At 45.9% G+C, this 25388-nt stretch overlaps 1 protein-coding gene across 2 annotated transcripts in view; it reads left to right on the top strand.

The window, feature by feature from the left end:
* The first annotated feature begins 4334 nt into the window (after positions 1–4334).
* The window catches only part of VWCE (von Willebrand factor C and EGF domains), a 37649-nt gene continuing 16595 nt past the window's right edge, over positions 4335–25388 (top strand). The window contains exons 1-9 of one of the 2 annotated variants that reach the window (XM_061609783.1): positions 4335–4719; positions 6362–6456; positions 9219–9308; positions 12845–12973; positions 14849–14965; positions 15113–15229; positions 23323–23451; positions 24609–25072; positions 25172–25265. In XM_061609783.1, the coding sequence (XP_061465767.1) occupies positions 4610–4719; positions 6362–6456; positions 9219–9308; positions 12845–12973; positions 14849–14965; positions 15113–15229; positions 23323–23451; positions 24609–25072; positions 25172–25265 (1345 nt within the window). In that variant the 5' untranslated portion in view covers positions 4335–4609. Of the gene's footprint in view, positions 4720–6361; positions 6457–9218; positions 9309–12844; positions 12974–13554; positions 13639–14848; positions 14966–15112; positions 15230–23322; positions 23452–24608; positions 25073–25171; positions 25266–25388 lie in introns of those variants that run through there. The other variant, XM_061609785.1, reaches the window with a different exon arrangement.

Genomic DNA, 25388 nt, shown 5'->3' with positions numbered 1-25388 from the left:
CACCTACAAATTAGGCTGTATAACCCTTCCGGTAGATTTATATTTACTACAGCTTTGAGAGTGCAATCCAGCAACACTGTATTATAGCAACCTTCTAGCATAGGAATAACCAACGTAGTTCCCTCCAGATCAGGAATGATAAGAGTTGTAGTCAAAAGAACGTCAAGAACATTGTTCTTCAACCTTGCGTCCCCAGATGTTGTCAAACTACAACACCCAGCCAGCTCAGCCGATGGCCAAAGATAACAGTTGTAGTCCAACAACATCTGGAGACCGAAGGCTGAAGAAAAGTGATCTAGAGGATACCATGTTGGCTATCCTGGTCTAGCGGGTGCAGTGAAAGAGGGTCCTATATTGCAGCTGAGTAACTGGTACCTTTCGTTGCTTTTGTAACCTGTCACAAGGCCACACATATGAATATGCACTAGTAATATATACACATAAATAAATGGTATAGGCATGCCCCTTGCAGATAAATATGTTGTATTAACAAATTTTCAAAACATCCCCCTTCCAAAAAAACCAAATGCCATGCTCCCACCATTTTTAATTTAGAAAAATAAGTGCTAAATGACCGTAATTTGTCCTCAAACCAAGAAAATAAATGATACTATAACTCCCCCCTAAAAAAAAAATCAGGGTCCCTATACCTTTAACATTTATATATCAGCTAGAAATTCAATATACTAATGTATACATTTTTGCAAGCCATTTCTCATCATATAAAGCATTTTTGTATGTTATTTTTTCTCATATATTCACTTATATATATACCTTTGGGTATCAAGCAATTAATAAATCTAATAAATAATATTTTATGCACACTTTCCCCTAACATGCATTTTTGTAAACATTAGTTGGCAAACTGCATCACAAAATTCAAATAAGAAAATTTTGAAAGATGGCTGTGCTTCAGTTCTCATACTGTTTTGGAAAGTGCAGATTTGATAGATTCAGCTTGAAATGTGAACTGTATTGAATTTCTCACCCATCCCTACTTTCCACCCTCTTGCCTCTCTCTCTCTCTCTCTCTGTTCTGCATATTGCATACCTTGATTAGGAAAGCACACTCACACATGCATTTTGAAGCGGTATGGTAGCAGATGTCTCCCCCTCCCCCATGGATTAGCTCTCATTCATAAATCTCAGCCATGTAGTACCAGTTTTCATGGTATGCCTAATGGAAAAATTCTGCACAAAAGGGGTGGGGAGACAGCTACATATTTGAACAATATGTACACGCACCAAAAACAGTAATCACACAAGCAGTTCATCACGCCAGAAGCAGCAAAACATAATAGGTATAATATGAAGATCAGGGCTGATCTACATCTTCAGAAAAAGTTAAATAACATCTCGGTCTGGAGCACAAGTGGAAGGCTGTAATCACACTAGTTGTTAGAGCAAAGCGTTTCCATTAGACACCCCTGGAGGGGGAGCGGGTTGATCTGTAGACCAGTTGTGAAATCTCTTTGAAGCTATTTTTTAAAAAATAGATTAGCTCACCATCAGCAATACGTTTGGAATTGGATGGATACCCTTATTCCAGGCATGGAGTCATGGAGTATAGCTCTTACCTAATGCTACCAAATACACGGTGAGTCATTGGTCTGGATGGCTTTTTTTAAAGGGTAAGACAAATTTGTGGAGGATAGCTCTATCAAAGGCTACTACCAACTATACCTAAATGGACCCTTCATGTTAAGAAGCAATATGTCTCTGAAACTAGATACCACTGGGGGCAAAACTACTGGGAGAGCTGTTACCTTCATACCTTGTTTTGGAGGCTTCCCAGAAGCATTTTGCAGGACACAGCTGGAAAAAGATTAGATGGACCCTTGGTTTTAACTAGCAAGGATGATCTTGTGTTTTCTCTCTGTAATGGTTTCAATTCTCAAAACCAAGTCACCTACTTCTCCCAGGTACAAAAGTGCTTGAAACGGGGGGGGGGGGGGGGAGTTGAGATAAAAATTACTGCACTGTGTGTAGTGTGGGCTGCTCTTCATCCAGAAAACAGCAGCAGCTTTCTGAAGAGAAGCTTTTCCTTTCTTTGTTGCCCTTGAGGAAGAACAGTGTGACTCGGTAGGAACCATGATGACTGGTGCAGTTAAAATATAAAGAAAGGGACAATGTTGATCTGTCAAAGTGGCAAGTGTGACTCAGAAAAACAGGCGCAAGCCCATCTCTTTTAGGGTTCAATTTATTTTATTTTATTTATTTGTTTCATTTATAGACCGCCCATAGCGAGTGGCTCTCTGGGCGGTGTACAAAAAGGTTAAAATACAAAATATCAACAAGAAAATCAGACAACAAACAATAAACACAAGCAGCAACAAAAGAAAAAAATAAAAAATAAATTTAAATTATAACATAAACGCTTAAAATGCCTGGGAGCATAGCCAGGTCTTAACCTGGCGCCGAAAAGATAGACGCGTAGGCGCCAGGCGTACTTCTTCGGGGAGGCTGTTCCACAGTTCGGGGGCCACTACAGAAAAGGCCCTAGATCGAGTAACTGTCCTCCGGGCTTCTCGATGGGTTGGTACCCGGAGGAGGGCCTTAGATGCTGAGCGAAGTGACCGGGTAGGTTCATAGCGGGAGAGGCGTTCCACGAGATATTGCAGTCCCACGCCGTGTAAGGCTTTATAGGTCAAAACCAGCACCTTGAATCTGGCTCGGAAACAAATAGGTAGCCAGTGCAAACGGGCCAGAACAGGTGTTATATGTGCTGACCGGCTTTGTATGTCATCGGATACAGCCCTATACTAAGTTAGGCTATTGGTTCATCTAGTTCAGCATTGTCTACACGGACTGGTAGCGTCTGTCCAGGATTTCGAGCAAGAGTATCTCCCAGCCCCATCTGGAGATGCTGTGGATTGGATTTGGAATGTTCTGCATGCAAAGCAGATGCTCTGCCCCTGAACAATGGCCCGTCTGGGAGACCCATCTGGAAGGTTCAAACCTACTGAAGGATGCAAAGCCTTCCTGTAATGGGACACTGCTGGAAAAGGAGACAAACAGCCTTACTGCTGCTAAATAAAATGGGGGGGGGGGAGGCTTATGTAAGTGCTATGGTGCAGGAGCAGTTACAAAACAAAGTATACAAAACAAAAACATTTATGAATTATACAAAACATATAAATGAAGGTGATGACGGATGGAACTGGAGTTGCTTATTCCCCATGATATCACAGTACTACCTGTGACACTTGTTCCACCCCAGTTCATGTGCCACTGGGGATGCAAAGCACATTTCTCCTGCTACAAGATGGGTAGGGAATCTGTGGCCCTCTACTTGTTGCTGAACTATATCGTCCATCAGCTCCAGCAAGCATGGCCAATGGCCTGGGATGATGGGAGTTACTAGCACTTGGAGAAAAACGTGGTACCTCTGGAAAAGAAGTCTGAATTTTGTATATCCATTGTACAATTACTGAAAAAACGCCAGGAGAACCACCCCAGGTTGTGATCCATCCCCACTGAGTGATCTTTGCTCTTTGCCTTTGGAATGTGTACTGACCCTCCCAAGATCCACCATTATTTGTTTACACCCTTTCCTCAATGAGGATCTGCCTTAATTGTGGCCGCTTCCCTCCGATGAGAGAGCTTGCTGCAGTAGCTGTGAGCCGGATCATCTGTGGTGTGGCCCATCTTAACAGCTTTTGACTCGGTCTCCCCCGAGATTGTTAATGATACTTCTGCCAATTAGCAGAAGAGTGGAGGAGTGATGAGTAGGTATGCGTGTGTACGGGCATGCACAGGTGCTGCTGGGCAATCTCAACCAAAGTCTCCCGGGGCCACATGGCATGTCGTAATGTTTTGGTCAAACTCTCAGACACCTGTCTTGCTTTGTTGTAGCACGGAAATGAAAGCGCGAAGAGACGGGAAAGCGAAGGCCTTTTGGTCTCCTCTTGTTGCTTTGCAGCGCCTCCTCCTCCCTGGAACAGCCCCCCCCGCGCCATTTGTCACCAGCGCAGGTACCTCCCCGCCATTCACCATTTGACACGCGCCTCGCGTTGCGTTGGTCGGTCCCCTGTTGGATCTGGCTTGGAACACTTTCCCTGCTGCAGGTCCTCTTCTGTGCAGCAGCCGGGAAAGCAGCCCGAAGAGGGGAAAGGGGCGGGTGGCGGGTAGGGGGATTCAGTCTTGAGCCTTGCCAGATGTGGAAAAGGAGACTCTTGCAAGGGGGGTGGAGGGGGCAAGCCGCTTCCCCCTCCAACAACAGAGCTGCTGTGTTTGGAAGGCTGCTGGGATCCTCCCACCTCATCTCCTCTCACGGTGCCCCTGCCCCTGTGGGGAAGGCGCTTTCATGCACACACACACACCACACACACAGTTTTCCACTCCGAACACATGGACTTGTGGTGGTGGTGGGGGAGCCGAGCAATCTGAGCCTGGCTGTGGGGAGGAGTCTGTTCCCAATGTTCCCCCAGCCTGAGATCATTGATCCGAGCTCCCCTCCTCTGCCCAGCAGGAGCCCCCAGCCTCATCCTTGGTGGGGTGGAGAGGCCAGGCAGTTGCCATGCTATAGAGGGGCCCGCGAGGAGAGGCGGGAAGGAAAGGGCTCTGAAGGGAGCATCTCAGTGGGACTGGTGGGAGGAGGACGCCTGTCATGTTCGCCGAGCTGCTCTTCCAGGCTGTCTGGATATCTGTGCTCCTTCAAGGGGCCCAAGGGAGAGTCTACACGGGAAGGAAGAAACTTGCCAACTTCGGCGTGGAGAGGTACCCACTCCCAATAAATATCCATCTCTGTCCAGGGGCAGCCAAATCCCAGACTTACCAGCCCCCTCCACAGGCTCTCTCTCTCTCACACACACACACATCCTCTACCCCCTGGAGTTTGTCTGCAGAACCTGGAGACCCTCCACCTGGTCCGAAGACACTGTAGGGATTTTCTGGTATAATTTGTTCATGTGTGGAGAGAGAGAGGCAGCAATGCCTGCCCGAAGGAGCCTTTGTGTGTATTTGTCTCTGGCAGGGTGTCCATCACCTCTTTCTTACCCGTTTTCTTTTCTTCCTAAGGCTGCCCTGTTGTGAATCTGCCCTCTTCATATGTAGCTTTATCCTCCTTCTCTATAAAATGCATGAAGTGCCTGGTCACAGCTGCGATCCTAATTCCACCATGACTTGCTTTTGAACAAGGTTCAACTTGCGCAACCACTGAAGTTGGGCTGAAAGGTCAACTGACCAGCTGAGGGACTGTGTTTGGGCACATAATAATGGATGGGGCAACAGTGTGTTTGCTTGGCTGCGCACCCAAGCCCTAAGTTGTGTGTGTGTGGTTCATACAGATGCATTCTCTGCACCATCACTGACAGACTGCCTCGCAGGAGCTGTAGCTTTGCACATTTGTGAAGCCTGGGGTGGCATGCAAAATCGGAATTGGTACTTGTGAAAAAATATTTTTAGAAAGACAGCCTATTCTCACAAATATGCTTCAATGTAGACAAGAAAAAGGGGAGGGGAAGTACCCAACCATGGGCGGTATAACTGTGGATTAGCCCAGAACTGTGTGTATCTTAGCTTCCAGAGTGGCTTCTGCATCTGCCTTTCTGCCCCTTCTCAGGATTTCTAGCTGTCTTCTAGTCTTGATACAAATCTAATGCTGAGGGACCGTAACTAATACTGGGGTTCTAACTCCAGTTTTTTCAGTCTAAACCTTAAGACACAAGCGAAGAGCCCAGAGTCATAACTCCACAACTGCACCTTTCCTTAACGCACAAGCCACCTAAGCAGCATGGCACCCGGGGCGCTTTGCACTTCTATAGCTGGGATGGGGAACCTGTGCCCTCCGGCCTGAAGTTGTGGAATTACACCCTCCGCCATCCTGAACCACTCACCATGCTGTTTGGGGGTTGATGGGAGTTGAAGACCCACACCATCTGGAGGGCCACAAGTTCCTCATCCCTGCTCTCCAGCATGCAAAATGTTTCTACTCCCGGGCTGGGCAGTGGGAAAAGCCAGCTGCAACTATCAGCCATTGACCCTATTGCCTCCAAAGGAATAATCTGTACAATTTCATTTGGTCTGCCTCTCCCTACATGACTTTTCTTGTCACTTCAGCCCAATGGAAGTTTGCTTGGTTTTTGCTCCAGTTTCCTAACACTGCTTCTTGCTTGGGGGTAACTTAATGTGACCACTTTTGTGCACAGCCATTTTGAATTGCTCTGTGCATAGGGTTAAGCACCTGTGTGTCAAATTGCAGTTTGTGCTTGTGCCAGTGTCTTTCAGACAGCCTTGTGCATACCACTAATCCCAGCCTGCCATGTGCCGAAGAGTCCTGTGAACCAGCCCTCCAGACACAGTACAGCTTGTTAGCTCTCACTGCTGGAAAATTCTCATTCCATCTTTCCTCTATTCCTAGACGTCGCATCGGACCACATGTTTGCCTCTCTGGTTTTGGAAGCGGATGCTGCCCTGGGTGGATACCATCTCCAGGCAGCGGACAGTGCATCCTGCGTAAGTACCCGGAGCTCTCTGGAAGACTTCAGCTCACTCATATTCTGTTATTGCTAAATCTCATTAGTGAACTGATCACAGCTTGGGTTACAATCTTCTGAGAACGTATAAGTTGGTGAGATGTGTAGTGCGAGCAGTGACAAGAGCTACAAGCGACAAGTTAGCTACAGAAACATCCATCCATTATGAGACCAAAAGGACCAGTCTGTTCCACCAGACTGCATGTCAATTTGCAGTCCCATTGCAGCAACACTGAGAGTTTTTCTCCCACTCTCATAATACTAGAACTCGGGGCCATCCAAAGAAGCTGAAAATTGGAAGATTCAAGAAAGACAAAAGAAATTGCTCCTTCACAAAGTGTATAGTTAAACTATGGAATTCGCTCCCACAAGATGCGGTGATGGCCACCAACTCAGATGTCTTTAAAACATGGACAAATTCATGGAGGATGAGGCTGTCAGCAACTACTACCACCACTGTTGGAGGCACTGCATACCAGTTGTGTGGCTCACAAATGGGGAGATGTTATTGTGCTCTCCTCCTGTTTGTGGGCCTCTCACAGACATCTGGTTGGTACTATGAAAACAGGATGCTGGACTAGATGAGCCACTGGCCTGATCCAGAAGGCTTTTCTTAGGTTCTTAATTTAGTATTAAATTAGATGCACAGCTTTATATTAGTTTTAACAGTCCATTCCCTCGTTCCCTGGGAATGTAATTTTGTGAAGGGGGCAATTGGTGGGTGGCTAAGATAGCTCAAACATAATTTTCAGTATCTCATTAAACTAGCAACGCAGGAAGCTGCCTTATATCAAGTCAGGGCCATCTGGCTCAGTATTGTCTACACTGACTGGCAGCAGCTCCCCAGGGTGTCAGATACAGTGTCTTTTTTCCAGCTCTACCTGGAAATGCTGGGGATGGAACTGGGGACCTTCTGTATACAACACAGGTGCTCTAACACCAAATGAGCAATTGCCTTCCCAGGATTCTTCGGGGAGGCCACAACAGTTAAAGCGCTGTGTAAAACCAATATAGGTTTGTCCTATAGATGTGCCCTGTGAGCTGGCACTGGAAAGCTCAAAAAGCCTTCAGGATGGTGTATAGGTGGGTCATGCCTCATCAGGCTCAGCACTGCACATTTCTATGCCATATATGTTTACACTGTGCATAATGCCATAGCACCATGTCTGGCAAAGGTGAATTCCCCCATTATAGCAGCACAGACTCGCATACTGTGCCGATATGAAGTCCTACTCTATCTGTTGCTCCCCAGTTTAGCTGCTTACTTGCTCACATGACGACATGTAAGATCCAGCTGTTGGGTCCTTAGCGGGTTACTACCAGCTGCTCTCATTCACTTCTGGCAGCTGGCAATCGGAGATGAGAACATCCCATCCGCTAACTATTTTTGCTAGATGTCACTACTGGCAAGACTTGCCAAGTCCAGCCCTAGAAGGGGGACTTCTGTACCTCTTGCATAGCAGGCAGTAAGGCTGAAGTCACAATGCTCATGCAGAAAGTATGGAAGCAAGAGATCATTTTTGTGGTGGGGAAGCAATGTTGCTGGTAGAATATTAGTCATCGAATTGATATTTTTTTTAAACAAAGAAACGGTAGCTGGGATTTTCATGCAACTATGAACACTGACAGCTAGATTATGCAACTTTTGAATGGGCTGGGAGCTGTAGTTCTATATAAAGGAACTAGGGGATTCTACCAGAGAATTTCTAGTATGCTCACAAAACTACAAGCAGCAAGGTTCTTTAGAGGGAGCCGTGACAGTTACACCAGTTTAAAACTGGCAAATGGTAGCATAAGAAATGCCAATAGAGTAAAACGAAGATTGTGTTCTATTAAAAAAGGGGACAGTGAATGTTGCCATTTTGTCTGCACTTTCTTGGGAGTAAGTACCATTGTACCCAATGGGACTTCTTTCTGAGTAGAGATACATAGGATTGCATTAACAATGTTCCTTCTAAATACAGAGGGCATCATTAATGTCCCATTTCTTGGCAGCGGACATTTCCAATACCTATTGATGAGATTTATTTTTTTAAAAAAAATATAGGGTGCTCCCACATGCCCTGTGGATTGAGCATTCCTCCCAATTTGTTTGCAGGGAGATCAGAGGACGTTGCCTATTTAGTGAGCATTCGTTCTGATTTGTTTGTAGGGAGGTTAGATGTCATTACATCAAAGCAAGTGTTGTCCCACTCTTTCCAGTGCATTTTCCTGATACTTTCCCTATCACAAAACGTCTGATTTTCTGGGGAAGCGGGTTTGTTGTGCAAGACCTTCCAATCTATATAATTGCACAACCTTAATTTGGTGATATGTGACTGAATTCCACCCAAAAATAAAAACAGTCTGGGAGCGCCCTTAGTCTCTCCTCCCCATTTCCCCATTTATCTTTAAAGGCCTTCCAGAAACCCTTCATTCCTTCTCTTAGGACAGCCTTTCCCAGCTAGTGGGCCACCAGATGTTGTTGGACCACAATTCCCATCTTTCCTGACCATTGGCAATGCTGGCTGAGTCTGATAGGAGTTGTGGTCCAGCAACACCTGGTGGCCCACTAGCTGGGAAAGGCTGCCTTAGGAGAAGCTGTAATTCTGCTCTGAGTACTTTTAGAACTCTTAACTGGGCACTTTCAGCCTCGGCGTGAGAATGGTTCTCTTCTCCAGTGGAGGGGCAGGACTGGTGGGGTCGGGGGGAGATCGTAATTCTTGCCTCTGCTGACTGATGCTTTCTTGGACCCTTTCACAGCACTTTGTGCCTTTGGCTGTGGCAGTGGCTTCTGCATTGCTCCCAACGTCTGTTCTTGCAGGGATGGAGGGCAGGGCATTACCTGTCAAGGTAAGGAGAACTTGGTGGAATGCTGCCAATGCAGTTTGCTATGTGGACTCGTGTGAGTGCTGGCTAGGGATGTGCGAACCTGTCAGTTTTGGTTTCTCTCCGTTTCTCATTTTTCCAGTCTTAAGTTCAACTCTTTGCATTTCAGTATCAAGGTTTACTTAAAGTCTTCATGAAGATTCATCAGCATTTTAGTGTGAATAGCTTCCCAGTCCACATTCTGCACTTTAGCTACTACACCGCACTGCCTCTCTGTATTACTAATGGATAGTGAAATGCTGTTCTGCTTTGGAGGGGGGAGAGCTTGCCCACTGCATTTTTATACAGCAGCCTGGCTTATATGGAATCTCTGGAAATCCTAGAGTCAGCACTCTCTGTAGCAGGAACAGGGAACCTGTGGCCCATAATCTCTGACCCTTGACCATGCTGGCTGGGTCTGATGGGAGCTGGAATTCAACAACACCTGGAGGGCCACAAGTTCCCCATTGCTGGTCTCCAGGTTCCAAGAAGAGGTGATATATAATGCTAGGCTTCTGATTTCACGTCTCTTTCATTCTGTGGGCTCTAGCATGCCACGGCTTCAATTTCCTCTTTCTGTAATATGAAGATTAAATGAAGTAAAAATACGGCGTTTTGAATTTCCTTGCTAGTGGAATGAGGCTGTAAAAAGGATGATATTATTGTCACCGTTGTCATTGTTACTGGCTGGAAATAGCCTAAAGCTGAACCCACAATGCTGGCTTGCTTCTGCTGGAGTTTGTGTGCGCTGTGCAAGGGCAGCTGAACAATAACTGACATCTGTCTGGAGGGCTGATCACTGCCATGAAAGAACCTCTTTTTAACCTTGTGGTGCCAACACAGTGCCTGTGGAGGTTTCTTGGGGTTTGCAGGGGCCTGCCCTCCTAAAATTAGGCTTGAAAGCAGCCTTCTGTTGGAGTCAAGAGGAGGCTTTTTCAAACCTAATTGTGGCATGGGGGGATTTTGGGGTAGGGAGGGGTTATAGCTGGGGAAGGGGCAGTTAACCCTTCCCTCTTCAGCTGTGAATAATCCTCCCCCCTGCAGAAAACTCCACACAGGTCCACTGCAATGAAGCACCAAATAAACCCAATTCCAACTATTCTAAAGCCTAATTACAATGAAGGTTGTGGGGATTGTGGAGAGGGGTCACAGTTGGGGAGGGAAGGATTAGCCCTGCTGCAAATGGCTTGAAAAAATAGATATATAAAGCTGTAAGCCTTTTTTCCTGCCTCTGTGTGTGTGTGTGCATGCGTGAGAGAGAGAGATTGCAGCTGGGGAGGGAATATTAACTCTTGCCTCCCCCACTGCACTTTCCAGGAAAATCACCAATCCCCCAAAAAATCTGCTTTTGAAAATGCAAAAAAATGGATGTAAGTGTGGTTGCCATGCACAGATTTTTGTGGTATGTTTGAGTGGCTGCGGTGTGAGCGTGGTGTCCACAATGGTTTCTCTCTTTTGTAAATGTGCCTACGGGCCCAAAAAGGGTGGTGACCCCTGCTCTGTTTAGCCGAAAGGGCTTATGCCAGCAGATCTACCTCTCCTCTCCCTAGATCCAGCCTTTACTATTTTGGTGTACCAAGCAAATTACTACAATGCCCTTCCTTTCTAGACCTACAGAGAAAGAATAGTTGAGATTTTGCTAAGAAGTAAATATCCTTCATACAAATCTGAAAAGGAGTGGGAAGAAAGGAGGGTTTCTTTTTAGGGAAATGGGTTCATGTTGTATCTATATGAAGAGCAACGCTTTATGCCATAGTCAGAACAAGGATCTTGAAAACATATTGTAACATTCTGGATGACTTTCAGCTTATGTAAGTGTACGTTTTGCAATGATGGCCATGTGAAGTTTATTATTTTCTTGTATTTTTGTGTTCTGTGACAATAGGCAGGGGTTTAACAGTCAAGCAGTGCCTTTTTTATTTTTCATTAACAAACAACTGTGCTATTAAAAATCCAATAACATGCCCTCTCCCTACTCACACTGGATGCTGGAGCTTCTGGGCCTCTGACCCTTGCCCTACAATCACAAGAGTATGGCTCATGCCCTCCTCACCATCCCTTTCAGTGAGGCTATGCATCAGATACTTTGGGTTGTATGCAACTAAGTCCTAGTCAGAGTAGACCCATTTAAATTAATGAACTTAAATTAATCATGTGTATCAACTTCAATAGGTCTTCCTAAGTAGGACTAGCATTGAATGACTAGCCTTGCTTGCGCTGTTTCACTTCTTTTGAGGCACCTTTACTACTAGTTGCCTGGCGCCTGGCTAGTATCATTAAATAGTTTAGCCACTAGGCAGCACTAGTTGTAGCTAGGTGGATTCAGGAATTTCTTGTTGATGTTCTGTTCTTGTTGGAGAGAGACAATAAAGTTCTTGTCTAGCTTCCTGAGTGGTTGTTTTTTCTCTCTAAGCCTTCCATGACACTTTTCTTTTGCTTGCCTGTCTCTGGCACAGGGCCCTCTGTTCTTCCTTCACACTCTGCTCTTCTTGAGCAAGAGAAACCCAGGCATCAGGATAGTGTCAATCTCCTCCGAGTGCTAACAAGCAGCCAAGTTGGGCACTGGTTGATGGCCCCTGCTGCTGGGGTTGGGCAGGTGTAGCTCTCACTCCATGATCCACCCCACAACCCAATGCTAATGCGGATCATGGAGCAGCAACCACCCTCCCAGGCAACGTCCTCCTGCTGCCGGCGCAGGCTGGCTGTGGAATTTCCTGCACTGCCATGTCACCACATGGGTGCATGGTGCGCACATGCTTGCCATCACCCATGCAGTGTGCTAACCCGTAACATGGCTGGGCCTATTTAAGCCCCTGGTGGTGGCAGTAGTGCCACCGCTACTGAGGGCCCCTGCAATCTGGTGCCCGAGGGCCCACTGCAGGTTGATGCCAGCCCTGTCCACTTTTGTGGCAAAACTGCTACCCTAGCATAACTAGTTATCAGGCCCCTGCTTCAGCATCCATGGGCAGCTGCTAGGGCTCCAGTGCTCCAGCAACTTGCCTGCTGGTTCTCTCTTGCCAGGTAGTTTGGAGTCACCATTTTGACTTCCCATAATGCCTTCAAGGTAGTGTTGTCCTAGATGATTTTGAGAAGTTAAAACAGCAGCTTCCAAATGCAGATATCTGCTGCTGCTGCTGCCGCTGCTCACTGTGAACTAAGCCAGAGGAGGCCCTCCGGAGGGCCCTCTCAAATCTTGGAGCAAGCCCTTCTATCTATCAGTAAAAAGACCCGTGCAGTGAAATAAGTTGGAGGCTCATTCAGGGCAAGACTTTGGGTCAGAGGTCCAGGGCCCCACTCAGCAGAATGAACAGGAGGACACACTGCCATCTAAAGAGGGGCGTGCATAAAATATCATGAAGTCTATATTAAATAAGTGTACCACTGAAACTTGATCTGCCTGCTTTTCCCCCTCCTCTGCCTAATGGCCACGGCACCCTCTTGCTTTTTCACCCCTTTCAGTGAGGTAGTCACATTCCCCTGCCTTGAAAAAAGGCTACCTTGAAATCTTCCCTTCTTTTCAGACCCTCCTGGTGCCTGTGGAGAGTACGGCTGTGACCTTGCTTGCAATCACGGAGGCTGCCAAGAGGTGGCGCGGGTGTGTCCATTGGGATTCTCCATGAGTGAGACCGCCAATGGTGTACGTTGCACAGGTGAGCCAGAAAACAGCTGTCTTCCTTATATTGATCCAGCAAAGCCTGAAGGTACCACTCCCAGGATATAGGGAGCTTCCAGTCATTGCTCTTCCACTGTAAGGTACATATGGAATTAGGACCAACTTCCCACGCTTTGGCAGGTGTAGTACTTCTTGGCATGTACACACTATATTCTGGCTGTGTACACATAATACATTTCAAGCACACCTAAAGCACCTGTCTTCCTCCAAATAATCCTGGGAACTGTAGTTTACCCCTCACAGAGCTATAGTCTCCAGTACCCTTAACAAACTACAGTTCCCAAGATACTTTGGGGAAAGTCATGTGTTTTAAATGTATAGTATGGATGAGCCTCTGTCTGTGCTAGTGGGCATAACATAGGCATGTGGATGAGGGAAAGATAATGCACCTGAGCATGCCATTTTAGCAGCATGTTTAATGTATAAACATCATTTTTAAATTTCTGCCAGAACTCTTTTTTGTGCAACCGCTATTGCCCAAATGCTTCCATTTTTTAATGTAGGTAAAATTCCATTTCAGTGGAAACATTACAAATTATTTTACAAAACAACACACTGTTAAGATGGTGATGACCGGAAAGGTAAAAGAAATGGAAGAGCAGCACTGATACACTGCCTGCAGAGATGGTGCTGACCGGAAAGGTAATAGTGATTGTGTGCTAAAGCAAAGACATGTGATGATAGAGTTCAACCACCTGAAATGTCACCATGTTTGTTTGTTTTTTAAAAAAGAAATGGAAGAGCAGCACTGATTAAAAAAAAAAAAAATGGAAGAGGAGCACTGATATGCTGCCTGTAGAGATTGCAGTGTTGTTCCTTTCTTTCTGAAAAAGTCAATTTTGTGAACTCCTCAAAGAAAGAGGAATGGAAAAAATGCAAGCAAAAAAACCATTTGGTGATGTCATCATGTAGGTACCCCTTAAAAAATGCATGAACAAACCATACCATGTTACACTCTGGAGAGGAGTATGTCTACCGAGACAAAATGTATCCTAATATGTAAAGTGGGGAATCACTGATATCACACTGAATGTACTCTGCAAAAGTTCATTTGTTTCATGTTATTTTTTCCACTGACCTAGTTTTTGTATTCTGTTTTTTGTCATGTTATATACAATAAAAATTAATTGGAGAAAAAAAGAAAAAATGCATGACAAATAGCCTTGTCAGCAAAATTGAATTTTAGTACAAATGCTACAATCATTTTTTAAAAAACAACACACTGCTGTGGTGGTGCTGACCAGAAAGGTAATTGTGATGGTGTGCCAAAGTAATTCCAGAGTGAACATCTAGTGTGGAAGCACTTGCAATCAGAAGCAATAGTTCCTGTCTACGTCCCATCTGTTTGAGCAACTTCAGTTACAGGGACTCTCTTGCTGTAATTGAACACAGTGTCCCTGCTGGGCTTCTCTGTAGGAACTGCTTTTGAGGAAATTAAGGTTGGGACACACAAGTCTGCCACACAGAGGCTACCTTGAATTGCTTCCAGTAGCTATGGTCAATTTATGACAAGCCTTTCATGTGAACTGCCTTGGCGTGCACAGTGTGGGTATCTTTCTCAGTGCCACTGCAGACCTCAGGTGGGAAAGTGTGGAGAAAATGGTCTCAGCCACTTGGCAAGCCTTGAGCTGAGATTGTGAAGTAGGTTGGTTTCTGCCAGCAGTGTAGGTAGGAAAGAAACCAAATCACTTGCAGATATTGCCGGTTGTGTGTGGCCTAACAACACCGACCTCCCTCCTTAAACCATGACCATTTAACCTCCTTCATTTTGAAAGTGACTCACTTTGTGTTGCCACCGTTCCACCAATCTGTCTGTTTCTTTCATTGACACATGGGAATGTCTTCTCCCCAGACATTGACGAGTGCCTGAGTGCCTCCTGTGAGGGGCTTTGCATGAACACTGAAGGTGGCTTCGTGTGTGAATGTGGCCCAGGGATGCAACTCGCTGCGGACCGACACAGCTGTCAAGGTAAGGCTGATTGGAACTATAGAAGGAGAGTGGGATGAAGCTCAAAAAAAGGTTGGGGAAGATGTCAGAAGAAGCTTTCAAAGGCAGGATTATTGGGAGGGGTTTTGGGGATGATACTGACAACCGTGTCCTCCATTTTGTTTCCAGATACTGATGAGTGTCTAGCAACACCCTGTCAGCACCACTGCAAGAACAGCATTGGCAGCTATCGATGTTCGTGCCATTCTGGCTTCTACCTGCATAGCAACCAGCACTCCTGTGTGGGTAAGTGTCCCTCCTTTCGTTAGGAAACTTAGCAGAGGAAGGGCTGTGGCTCAGTGGCAGAGCAGCCGCTTTGAATGCAGAAGGCTCCAGGTTCAGTCTTGGGCATCTTCAGGTAGCCCTGGAAAAGATTCCTGTCTGAAACCTGATGCCAGTCAGTGCAGACAATGCTGAACTGGATGGGCCAATGGTCTGATTCAGTTTAAGGCAGCTTTCTGTATTCCAGGTTACCTGCCTTGGACAGAGACACCAACCTACCTGGTGGTGTCCTGGAAAATGACACCAACCTGGCATTTTCCATTGAGAAACCCTCCTCCTGCCTCCAGATTAAATATTGTTTAGTTAGTTAATTTTATTTAAAATATTTCTAGACTGCCCTTCATCCAAAAGATACCGAGGCAGTGCGTTAATGAAAAATGCAAATGCAATAAAACAACATCCATCAAACAATTACAGACTGAAGCCAATGAAAAGGGGAGTAGGGAACTTGTGGCGCTCTGGCTGTTGTCGGATTCCAACCCTGACTAGCTCTAGCCAGCCTGGCCAATGGTCAGGGGTGGTGAAAGTTGCAGTCCAACATCACCTGGAAGGCTACAGGTTTTCCATCCCTGCTATTAAAGTGAAATGTTGGCTAAAGCAACATATCCTTTTCAAATGTCTGAGTAAATATAAATATTTCCATCTGGTGCAGAAAGGTTTGTAATGCCAGTCCCAGTCAAATTTAATCTGAAGGATGAGCACTCATCCTGATTTGTTTGCAGAACGTTTGCAGGGAGGTTAGATGGCATTAGCTGTTTATTGAATATTCATTCTGATTTGTTTATGGCAGGGTTGGAGAACTTGTGCCCTTCCAGATTAAGCTGGACTCCGTCTCCCATCATCCTTGACCATTGTGGCTGGGGCTGATGGGATTTGGAGTCCAACAACATCTGGAAGCGCACATGTTCCCCAGGCTTGCTTTATGGGGAGCTTAGAGAATATGGTGTCAAGCAATTGCTATCCCACACTTTCCAGTGCATTTCCCCTTCATTTTCCTTACCAGAAAAAGCTGGGTTTGGGGGAGACATGGGCTTGTTGCACAAGAACACCAAACCAGCTTTAATTGCACAACCTGAATTTGCTGGTATGTGGTTGAATCCCACCGAAAAATAGGAACAGCTTGGAAGCATTGTATGACATATACCAGCAAGCCTCCACTACTATTGTAGTTTTGGAACACAGTAGGATTGTCCTGTCCATATTATGGAAAGTATTCTAGATGTGGTTGCAACATGTGTTTAAAATATGCTCACTAACAACGATTATGGAGAAGGAGCATACCTTGCAACCAGAAACTCTATTGGTTTTCAAGAAAAAGGCATCGCAGGCACGTGCATATGGATGGGAGATGCTCTCTCTGTACTTTTAAATTGGGTGCAGAATGAGAGAATAAAGCTGAATGAGGAGATGTGGCATCTGCCGACACCCTCCAGGACTTTCATTCTCGCCTCACCCTACCCCCCACCCCTTGCCTTCAGTCCAAGACATCTGGAGCCCGGCTTGCTACAGCAATATAGGAAGCAGCGTTACATCTGGTTAGACTATTTGTCTGTCTAGCCTAGCGTTGTTCATTCTAACTGGTAGCGGCTCTCCAGGGTCTCAGGTGTAAAGGTCTTTCGGATCTGATCCTTTTAATCAAAGATGCCAGGCACTGAATGGGAACTTCTGCATGCAAAGCAAGTGCTCTGGTATCACTAAACTACAGTTCCTCTCTACTGGAGGCAAGGAAAGTAGCAAATGGAAAGGATCAGGCAAAAATGGGCAGGAGAATCCATGGCTGCATCATGACTGCTACGTTTTAAAGGTAGAGGCCATCACGAACAGAAGATCTGGAGATGATATGACCTGCAGTCTGAATATGTGTTGAACTGTTCAGACAACATGACCAGAATGAATGTGAATATCTCTTATGATATGGTTATAAACGGGGTGGCTAATCCCCAGCCAGCCCCTCCAAGCAATTTTTCTAGTCATCCAAGCCCCTGCTGATGTTGGCAAGTTGCCCCCTTCCTGGTCATCAGAGTGATCATTTGATGAGTGAGGAGGACTGGAAGGGAGCCGTAACCATCAGCTGAGGAGGAGGGCTCTGTGTGTTTGTGCGCGCAAGCAAGAATATGGGTGGCCACCCCACCACTGGCATGTGGCCCCTGGAGAGCTGGTCAAGTGGCAGATTTAGAAGTTCAGGGTCCCTTCATAAATCATGCCGTGCCCCTTCACAGCCATGCCCCCTTCTAAGATTGCACTGTAAAAATAAGCTTACTGTTAGAAGTTTTGTTGAGTGATGAATGCAGGACGAGGGTATGTCTCTTTGAGGTTCAGCAAGAAGACAGTGATAGCTTCCAGAAGTTCTAGTTGATCACCCACAGTGCCTGAAGCACATCTTGTTGTACTCTCCCGGTTAGAGTTTTTGGTAGATATATATTGCAGTGGAGCGCAGGAATAAGTGGTCTGTTAAGACTGGTAGGTGGAAGAATAAACTAACTTTATTACTACAAAGAAGTAAAGTCCTACATGCCCAAACAGCCATGCAGCTTCCGCTCAGGGAGCCCTTACTAACTGTCTGAGAACAAAGACAGGAATAGAAGGGAGCAAAAACAACAAACATTTTAGAGAAGGAATCAACAGAGGGAAGAATAGATTGCCTTTCTGTCTGTCATCAACCACTGATTCAAGTCACTTGTAACATGATTGGTGTTTTACTCCCAACACTCCCAAGAGCAGCAATCTGAATTGTTGATCTCTCATTTGGTTTCTTTCAACTTTCTGTGGTCTCTGCCACCAGTAACTTCATTGGGTTTTTTTCATGAGTCCATAGTTCAGTGGTTCCAATTCTCAAAATATTCAGTCATCACTTATGGGATTTTGGTTGGATCCAGATTTAGTCATACTTAGAGCAGACTCACCGAAATCAGAGGAACTTAAGGTAGTCATAAGTCATGAATAATGTTTCCCATTGATTTCAGTGATGTTCTATGGAAGCTTCACCCTCTCAGCTCAGTCCTCATGGACAGATCCCTTCCTATTTGTTTCACCAGCATGCATAGATTAAGCAGTCTCCTTGCACACTCCCTTAGCCTGAAAATTACCCATTGGTCTTCCACGAGATTATTATGTCTCCAACCCCCAAACAGAAATATCCATTCCAGACTCACATCCAGCTGGATTGAACTACACACACACTATCCAGGCCAACATGCTCTAAAGGAAAGTGCAAGAATAATGCAGATCTTCAGTGTTGGCTTGCTGCGCCTGAATGGGGAGGCACCTGCACCCTTCCACCAGGGTTTGTTTGCCTACACAGTACAGATCCCATTGGTCTGCTGCACCTCATCTTGGAGCAAGGAGAGGCAGCAGCAGGAGCCAAGAGCCCTTCCCCCCCACTTCAGCTCAAGTTCTCTCCTCCCCTCCCCTCCCCTCCCTCCTTTTTCTCTTTTTCTTGTCTCTGCCTGCTCCATACTTCTCTCTCCTCCACTTTTCCCTCCTTTGCTGGCCTCCCCAAATTCTTCTCTTCATTCACTCGCACCCTCCTCCTCCTTTCTAGAAGAAAAAAGGCAGGTTATAAATATAATAATATAACAATAAAGTTAAAATATCTGACTGTGGTTGGGCTGGGTTGCTACTATTTGCGTTGCCTGTGGCTGCCACCATCTTACTGATGCTGTCATGACAAAAGGACACTATTGCCAGCAGAGTTGGTTTTGTGATTCCCCCCCCCATTAAGCTTATGGAGCTCAGGTTAGTCAGATTCTGAAAGAAAAAAGTTGGCAGCAATCCCAGTGTGGATGTGGCCCCCTCCATGTATGAGGCCCCCCTCATAGGTGAGGCTTGGGGCAATTGCCCCTTGTGGCCCCCCTTAAAAAGGCCCTAGCTGGTCTACATGGTCAAACACCAGACAGTTCTGAAACCCATACTACCACAAGGCTTTCTAGATAAACTCCTGATCTCAGATTTACTGTGATACCAGCACAGGATTTCCCCCCCAGATTCATTAAATCTAGATCAGTGGTTCCCAAACTTTTTCTCCCATGGACCACTTGAAAATTGCTGATGATACTGGTGGACCACTTAGTGATTTTTCTGCCTGTTGTAGCAGTGGTGACGTGCTGTGCTAGGTGCTGTATGATTTTTAATTGTACTTTTATTTCTTATATTGTAATACAATTTGCATTCCAGACAACAGCATCCTCAGCATTCAGCATTCACCCATCTACTGCTTCATCCTTCCCTCCACAAGCCCCAGCCTCCCAAATCTCTCTCTCTCCCTCTCTCTCCCTCTCTTTCTCTCTCTCTCACACACACACACACACACACACAACTTCAGCAACCTCCCCTTCAGAAAAGCTACTCCCTAGAGCAAAGGAGAAGATGGACTTGATGCAGACAACAGCATCTTCAGTATGCAGGAACCCATCCTTGCCAAGAAAATCCAACACAGTCACATTTGACTTCAAAAGAGGAAACTTCACAAAAATGAGGGGATTGGTAAAAAGAAAGCTGAAAAACAAAGTCCAGAGGGTCACATCACTCGAAAATGCTTGGAAGTTGTTTAAAAACACTATATTAGAAGCTCAACTGGAGTGCATACCGCAGATCAGAAAAGGTACCGCCAGGGCCAAGAAGATGCCAGCATGGTTAACGAGCAAAGTCAAGGAAGCTCTTAGAGGCAAAAAGTCTTCCTTCAAAAAATGGAAGTCTTGTCCGAATGAAGAAAATAAAAAAGAACACAAACTCTGGCAAAAGAAATGCAAGAAGACAATAAGGGATGCTAAAAAAGAATTTGAGGAGCACATTGCTAAGAACATAAAAACCAACAACAAAAAATTCTATAAATACATTCAAAGCAGGAGACCATCTAGGGAGACGATTGGACCCTTGGATGATAAGGGAGTCAAAGGTGTACTAAAGAACGATAAGGAGATTGCAGAGAAGCTAAATGAATTCTTTGCATCTGTCTTCACAGTGGAAGATATAGGGCAGATCCCTGAACCTGAACTAACATTTGCAGGAAGGGATTCTGAGGAACTGAGACAAATAGTGGTAACGAGAGAGGAAGTTCTAAGCTTAACGGACAATATAAAAACTGACAAATCACCGGGCCCGGATGGCATCCACCCGAGAGTTCTCAAAGAACTCAAATGTGAAATTGCTGATCTGCTAACTAAAATATGTAACTTGTCCCTTGGGTCCTCCTCCGTGCCTGAGGACTGGAAAGTGGCAAATGTAACGCCAATCTTCAAAAAGGGATCCAGAGGGGATCCCGGAAATTACAGGCCAGTTAGCTTAACTTCTGTCCCTGGAAAACTGGTAGAAAGTATGATTAAAGCTAGATTAACTAAGCACATAGAAGAACAAGCCTTGCTGAAGCAGAGCCAGCATGGCTTCTGCAAGGGAAAGTCCTGTCTCAGTAACCTATTAGAATTCTTTGAGAGTGTCAACAAGCATATAGATAGAGGTGATCCAGTGGACATAGTGTACTTAGACTTTCAAAAAGCGTTTGATAAGGTACCTCACCAAAGGCTTCTGAGGAAGCTTAGCAGTCATGGAATAAGAGGAGAGGTCCTCTTGTGGATAAGAAATTGGTTAAGAAGCAGAAAGCAGAGAGTAGGAATCAACGGACAGTTCTCCCAATGGAGGGCTGTAGAAAGTGGAGTCCCTCAAGGATCGGTATTGGGACCTGTACTTTTCAACTTGTTCATTAATGACCTAGAATTAGGAGTGAGCAGTGAAGTGGCCAAGTTTGCTGACGACACTAAATTGTTCAGGGTTGTTAAAACAAAAAGGGATTGCGAAGAGCTCCAAAAAGACCTCTCCAAACTGAGTGAATGGGCAGAAAAATGGCAAATGCAATTCAATATAAACAAGTGTAAAATTATGCCTATTGGAGCAAAAAATCTTAATTTCACATATACGCTCATGGGGTCTGAACTGGCGGTGACCGACCAGGAGAGAGACCTCGGGGTTGTAGTGGACAGCACGATGAAAATGTCGACCCAGTGTGCGGCAGCTGTGAAAAAGGCAAATTCCATGCTAGCGATAATTAGGAAAGGTATTGAAAATAAAACAGCCGATATCATAATGCCGTTGTATAAATCTATGGTGCGGCCGCATTTGGAATACTGTGTACAGTTCTGGTCGCCTCATCTCAAAAAGGATATTATAGAGTTGGAAAAGGTTCAGAAGAGGGCAACCAGAATGATCAAGGGGATGGAGCGACTCCCTTCCGAGGAAAGGTTGCAGCATTTGGGGCTTTTTAGTTTAGAGAAAAGGCGGGTCAGAGGAGACATGATAGAAGTGTATAAAATTATGCATGGCATTGAGAAAGTGGATAGAGAAAAGTTCTTCTCCCTCTCTCATAATACTAGAACTCGTGGACATTCAAAGAAGCTGAATGTTGGAAGATTCAGGACAGACGAAAGGAAGTACTTCTTTACTCAGCGCATAGTTAAACTATGGAATTTGCTCCCACAAGATGCAGTAATGGCCACCAGCTTGGATGGCTTTAAAAGAAGATTAGACAAATTCATGGAGGACAGGGCTATCAATGGCTACTAGCTGTGATGGCTGTGCTCTGCCACCCTAGTCAGAGGCAGCATGCTTCTGAAAACCAGTTGCTGGAAGCCTCAGGAGGGGAGAGTGTTCTTGCACTCGGGTCCTGCTTGCGGGCTTCCCCCAGGCACCTGGTTGGCCACTGTGAGAACAGGATGCTGGACTAGATGGGCCACTGGCCTGATCCAGCAGGCTCTTCTTATGTTCTTATCCACTGCTCCATCCTTCCCTTCAAAACTTTTTATAGAAAAAGTAAGCCCCAGTGTCCCCAAAAGCACTCTCTCTCTCTCTTTCTTTCCCTCTCTCTCTCTCTCTCTCTCACATACACACACACACACACACACACGTACGCCTTGAGCAACTCCCCCTTCAGTCAGTAAGCAAGCTCCATTCTCTCCCCTAAAGCTTGCTTCTGGCTGGCAGGCTGAGCTTGCAGTGATCATAAGAAAGTAAATACCTGGGCTTGACTGTCCACCCTCCTCTCTCTGTAAACTTCTCTCTCTCAGCTCCTCATGATTCTCTCCTTCCCACAATAACAATTGGTGGGAGGCAATCAAAGGCCCATCTCTCCCAAGGCAACAAGGAAAGGAGGTAGCCTTTAAATGCAAGTGTGCTGGGGCTTGGAAATTGTGCAGCTTGATTGGCTGTAGAGACAGAGGGAACCCAGGAGGGGGGCCTGCAAAAAAAAAAAGTAACAGGACTGTGTCTCTTCACAAATGCACACATGGGGATTAATGCAATCCTCTGGCCAAAAAAGGTTAGCCATCCGCTGCCTTAAAAGAATTAGCCAACAACCATAATAAAAATATTGTTTTATTGTATATTTTAATTATAGATGTTTTTAATGCATAGATGGAATTGCATTATTGTATATTTTAATTATGTATGGATTTTATATTTGATTTTATACTTGTATTTCTTAGAAGCCATTTTGGCGTGTGAGCTATGTACAAATAAAATAATAATAATGGATGGTGATGATAATTCTCCAGAGATTTCAGTGGAATCGCTCTATGGGTGGTATTAAACTAAATAATTGTGTGAGCGGAACAACTTCCACTTGCACAATGGGGCTTCCCCACCACCACCACCACCACATTCCATCCCCAAACCTGCTCTGGAGGATTGGGGGGAGACCCAGAACAGGGAGGGAAGAGAAGGAGAGGGCATTCTATTGTGCAAGGAGAAATCCTTGCACCGACGGAACATTTGACGTAGCGCTATACAGCCCCCTCTTCTTGTTCCCCATTCTAGCAGGCAATATTTAGGAAAAATAAAACAGCCCATGGTTGTTCCCTACCCATGTGTCATCTTGCACATAGCTAGTGAATGCACTTTGCATAAAAGGAGCCTCAAGGCTGGTCCAAGTCCAGATTTGGTCATTTGGAAGTGCACCAGGTCCCTTGTTGTGCAACCCCTTTTCTGATCTTGCATGGCTAAGCAACAGGAATGCTTGTAGAGCCACAAGCTTGTGCAAACCCGTCCCTGAAGTAAGTGCTGCACCTGTACAGATGTGAATGAATGCCGGCGACCCAGCGAGAAGCGAACCTGCCAGCACTCCTGTCACAACACACTGGGGAGTTTTATGTGCAGCTGTCGCCCAGGCTACCGGCTCAGCATGGACAGAGTATCCTGTGAAGGTAAAGGACATTTCCCTTCTAAGCTTTGTGTGGAGATGTCTAGTGGTATAGACATTCAGTAGGGCTTCGGTGGAGAACCTGTGCCCCTCCACAAGTTATTGGACCCAGCGGTCATCAGCCCCAGCCAGTAGAGCCAATGATCAGAGATGATGGGTGTTGTAGTCCAGCAGCATCTTCAGGGCCACAGGTTCCCCACCCCTGCAGTAAGGGTTGAAAGGTACTCTGTTGATTAATTTATTATTCATGTATTTATTTTTTTATATTCTGCCCTTACATTTATACCCTGAATATGACATAGGTTCTCAGCCAGGTACAGGTAGAACAGGTAGAACTTCAGACCTACATAGCCTACTGCTGCAGGGCAACAAGGTAGTTTAACTGGTGTCTGCCACTTTTTTCTTTTTTGAAACAGATACATAAGTGTTGTTTCTTGTATGAGAGTGCTCACCTTTTAAATAAGTTTTTAGAAAAATTAATAGGTGGTTACTTCTTTTATAAGAGAACTTTTTAAAAAATAACTGAATGATGTTGCCGAAGGCATGAGCTGGAGAGTGGTGTTGCCTATTTTTAGTGATGTCTCAGGCACTGTCCCGTAGGCACTTGTCCAGACCGCATTCCGGACTCAGTGCTCAAACAGTTGGGTGGAGGGCCAGTTGCTCATTTCCAGAATAAAAAATATTGCTGAGGAAATAAAACACACAACACCAAAAATGCTACCTAGAAGAAACTAAATCTGGATTTCTTGCACCACACGTGTAACAGCTGTGCTTGTGTTGTGGTATAAACTGGCTGGCTGAAACCCCATGGGGGATATCCATTCAGCTGCTTGGGAAATGCTTAGGAATCCATGTGAGGCAGATGAGTGAGGTCACTGAAGGATGGGGACACAGAAGGACGTTCAAAAGTTATGACCCCTCTATGGTGAAATGTCTTCACTCTTGAGGGGGCTTCAGCCCTTTGTCTATGACCCTTATCTATTTTGTGTGTGGTTAAGTGATATGAGGGAAGGTATGTTGCTGCTACAGTAGCTATAAATGTACAAGGGAGTCATTTGGGGAGCTCCTCAGTGTACTGGAATGACCTATATTTTGGACATGCATTTTCAGGGAATTTATCTGGCTTCTCTCTCTCCCTCTCTCTCCCCCACAACAATCCAGGTTTTTCGAAGACCATCCTGGCCCCATCTCCCATTTTGCAATCTCTCCAGCACCCACCAACTCTGCTGCGCCTTTCTCCAGAATCGATGGTGCCTGTCTTGCCCCCCAGGGGCTCCGCTCCATCCCGAGCGCCTGCTCCCCACAGCGTACTCAGAACTCCATCTCCTTCCTTGCACCTTTCCATTCTTCCTGTGCTCCCACCTGCAGCTTCTCCCACCCCTTCATTCACTCCACCCAGTCCCTCCCTTGGCACACCCTTCTCAGGAAGGACTGCCAGGCCTTCCTGGTTGGAGGGCCCACTGCCACCATCACTGTTGCGAGACGAGATGACGCCCCCTCCCACAAGCCCCTCTGCTCGGTCAGTTTCCCCTGTAGCCCTGCCTTCCATCTGCTGGCATGGAGGGGTTTTCCATAAGAATGGCAGCCGCTGGATAGAGCCAGGGTGTCTGAACTGCTCTTGTGAGGTATGTGGCGTGTCCTGGGTTTCTAGCTCTCTGTCAACCCCCAAGCCCTGTGTCTGATGTGCAGCTGCCTTTACGATGACTGTCTCTTCCCTGTCACAGGGTGGGCAAGTGCTGTGTAGAGCCATGATGTGTGAGGTTGCCTGTTCCCATCCACTTCCTCCTTTAGAGGGGGAGTGCTGTCCTAGTTGCACAGGTGAGTGATTCACCTCTCAAGGTCAAGGCTGCATTGCTGGGTTTGCCTGTGGCATGTGGGCCTTCCACAGTCCCAGCCTGGAGTCTTTTCCACCATGTACTCCATTTATGCCTCAACTCTCCT

This window comes from Rhineura floridana, chromosome 2, assembly GCF_030035675.1.
Source record: "Rhineura floridana isolate rRhiFlo1 chromosome 2, rRhiFlo1.hap2, whole genome shotgun sequence".
Classification (NCBI taxonomy): domain Eukaryota; kingdom Metazoa; phylum Chordata; class Lepidosauria; order Squamata; family Rhineuridae; genus Rhineura; species Rhineura floridana.
This window is presented reverse-complemented; position numbering and strand designations above follow the sequence as displayed.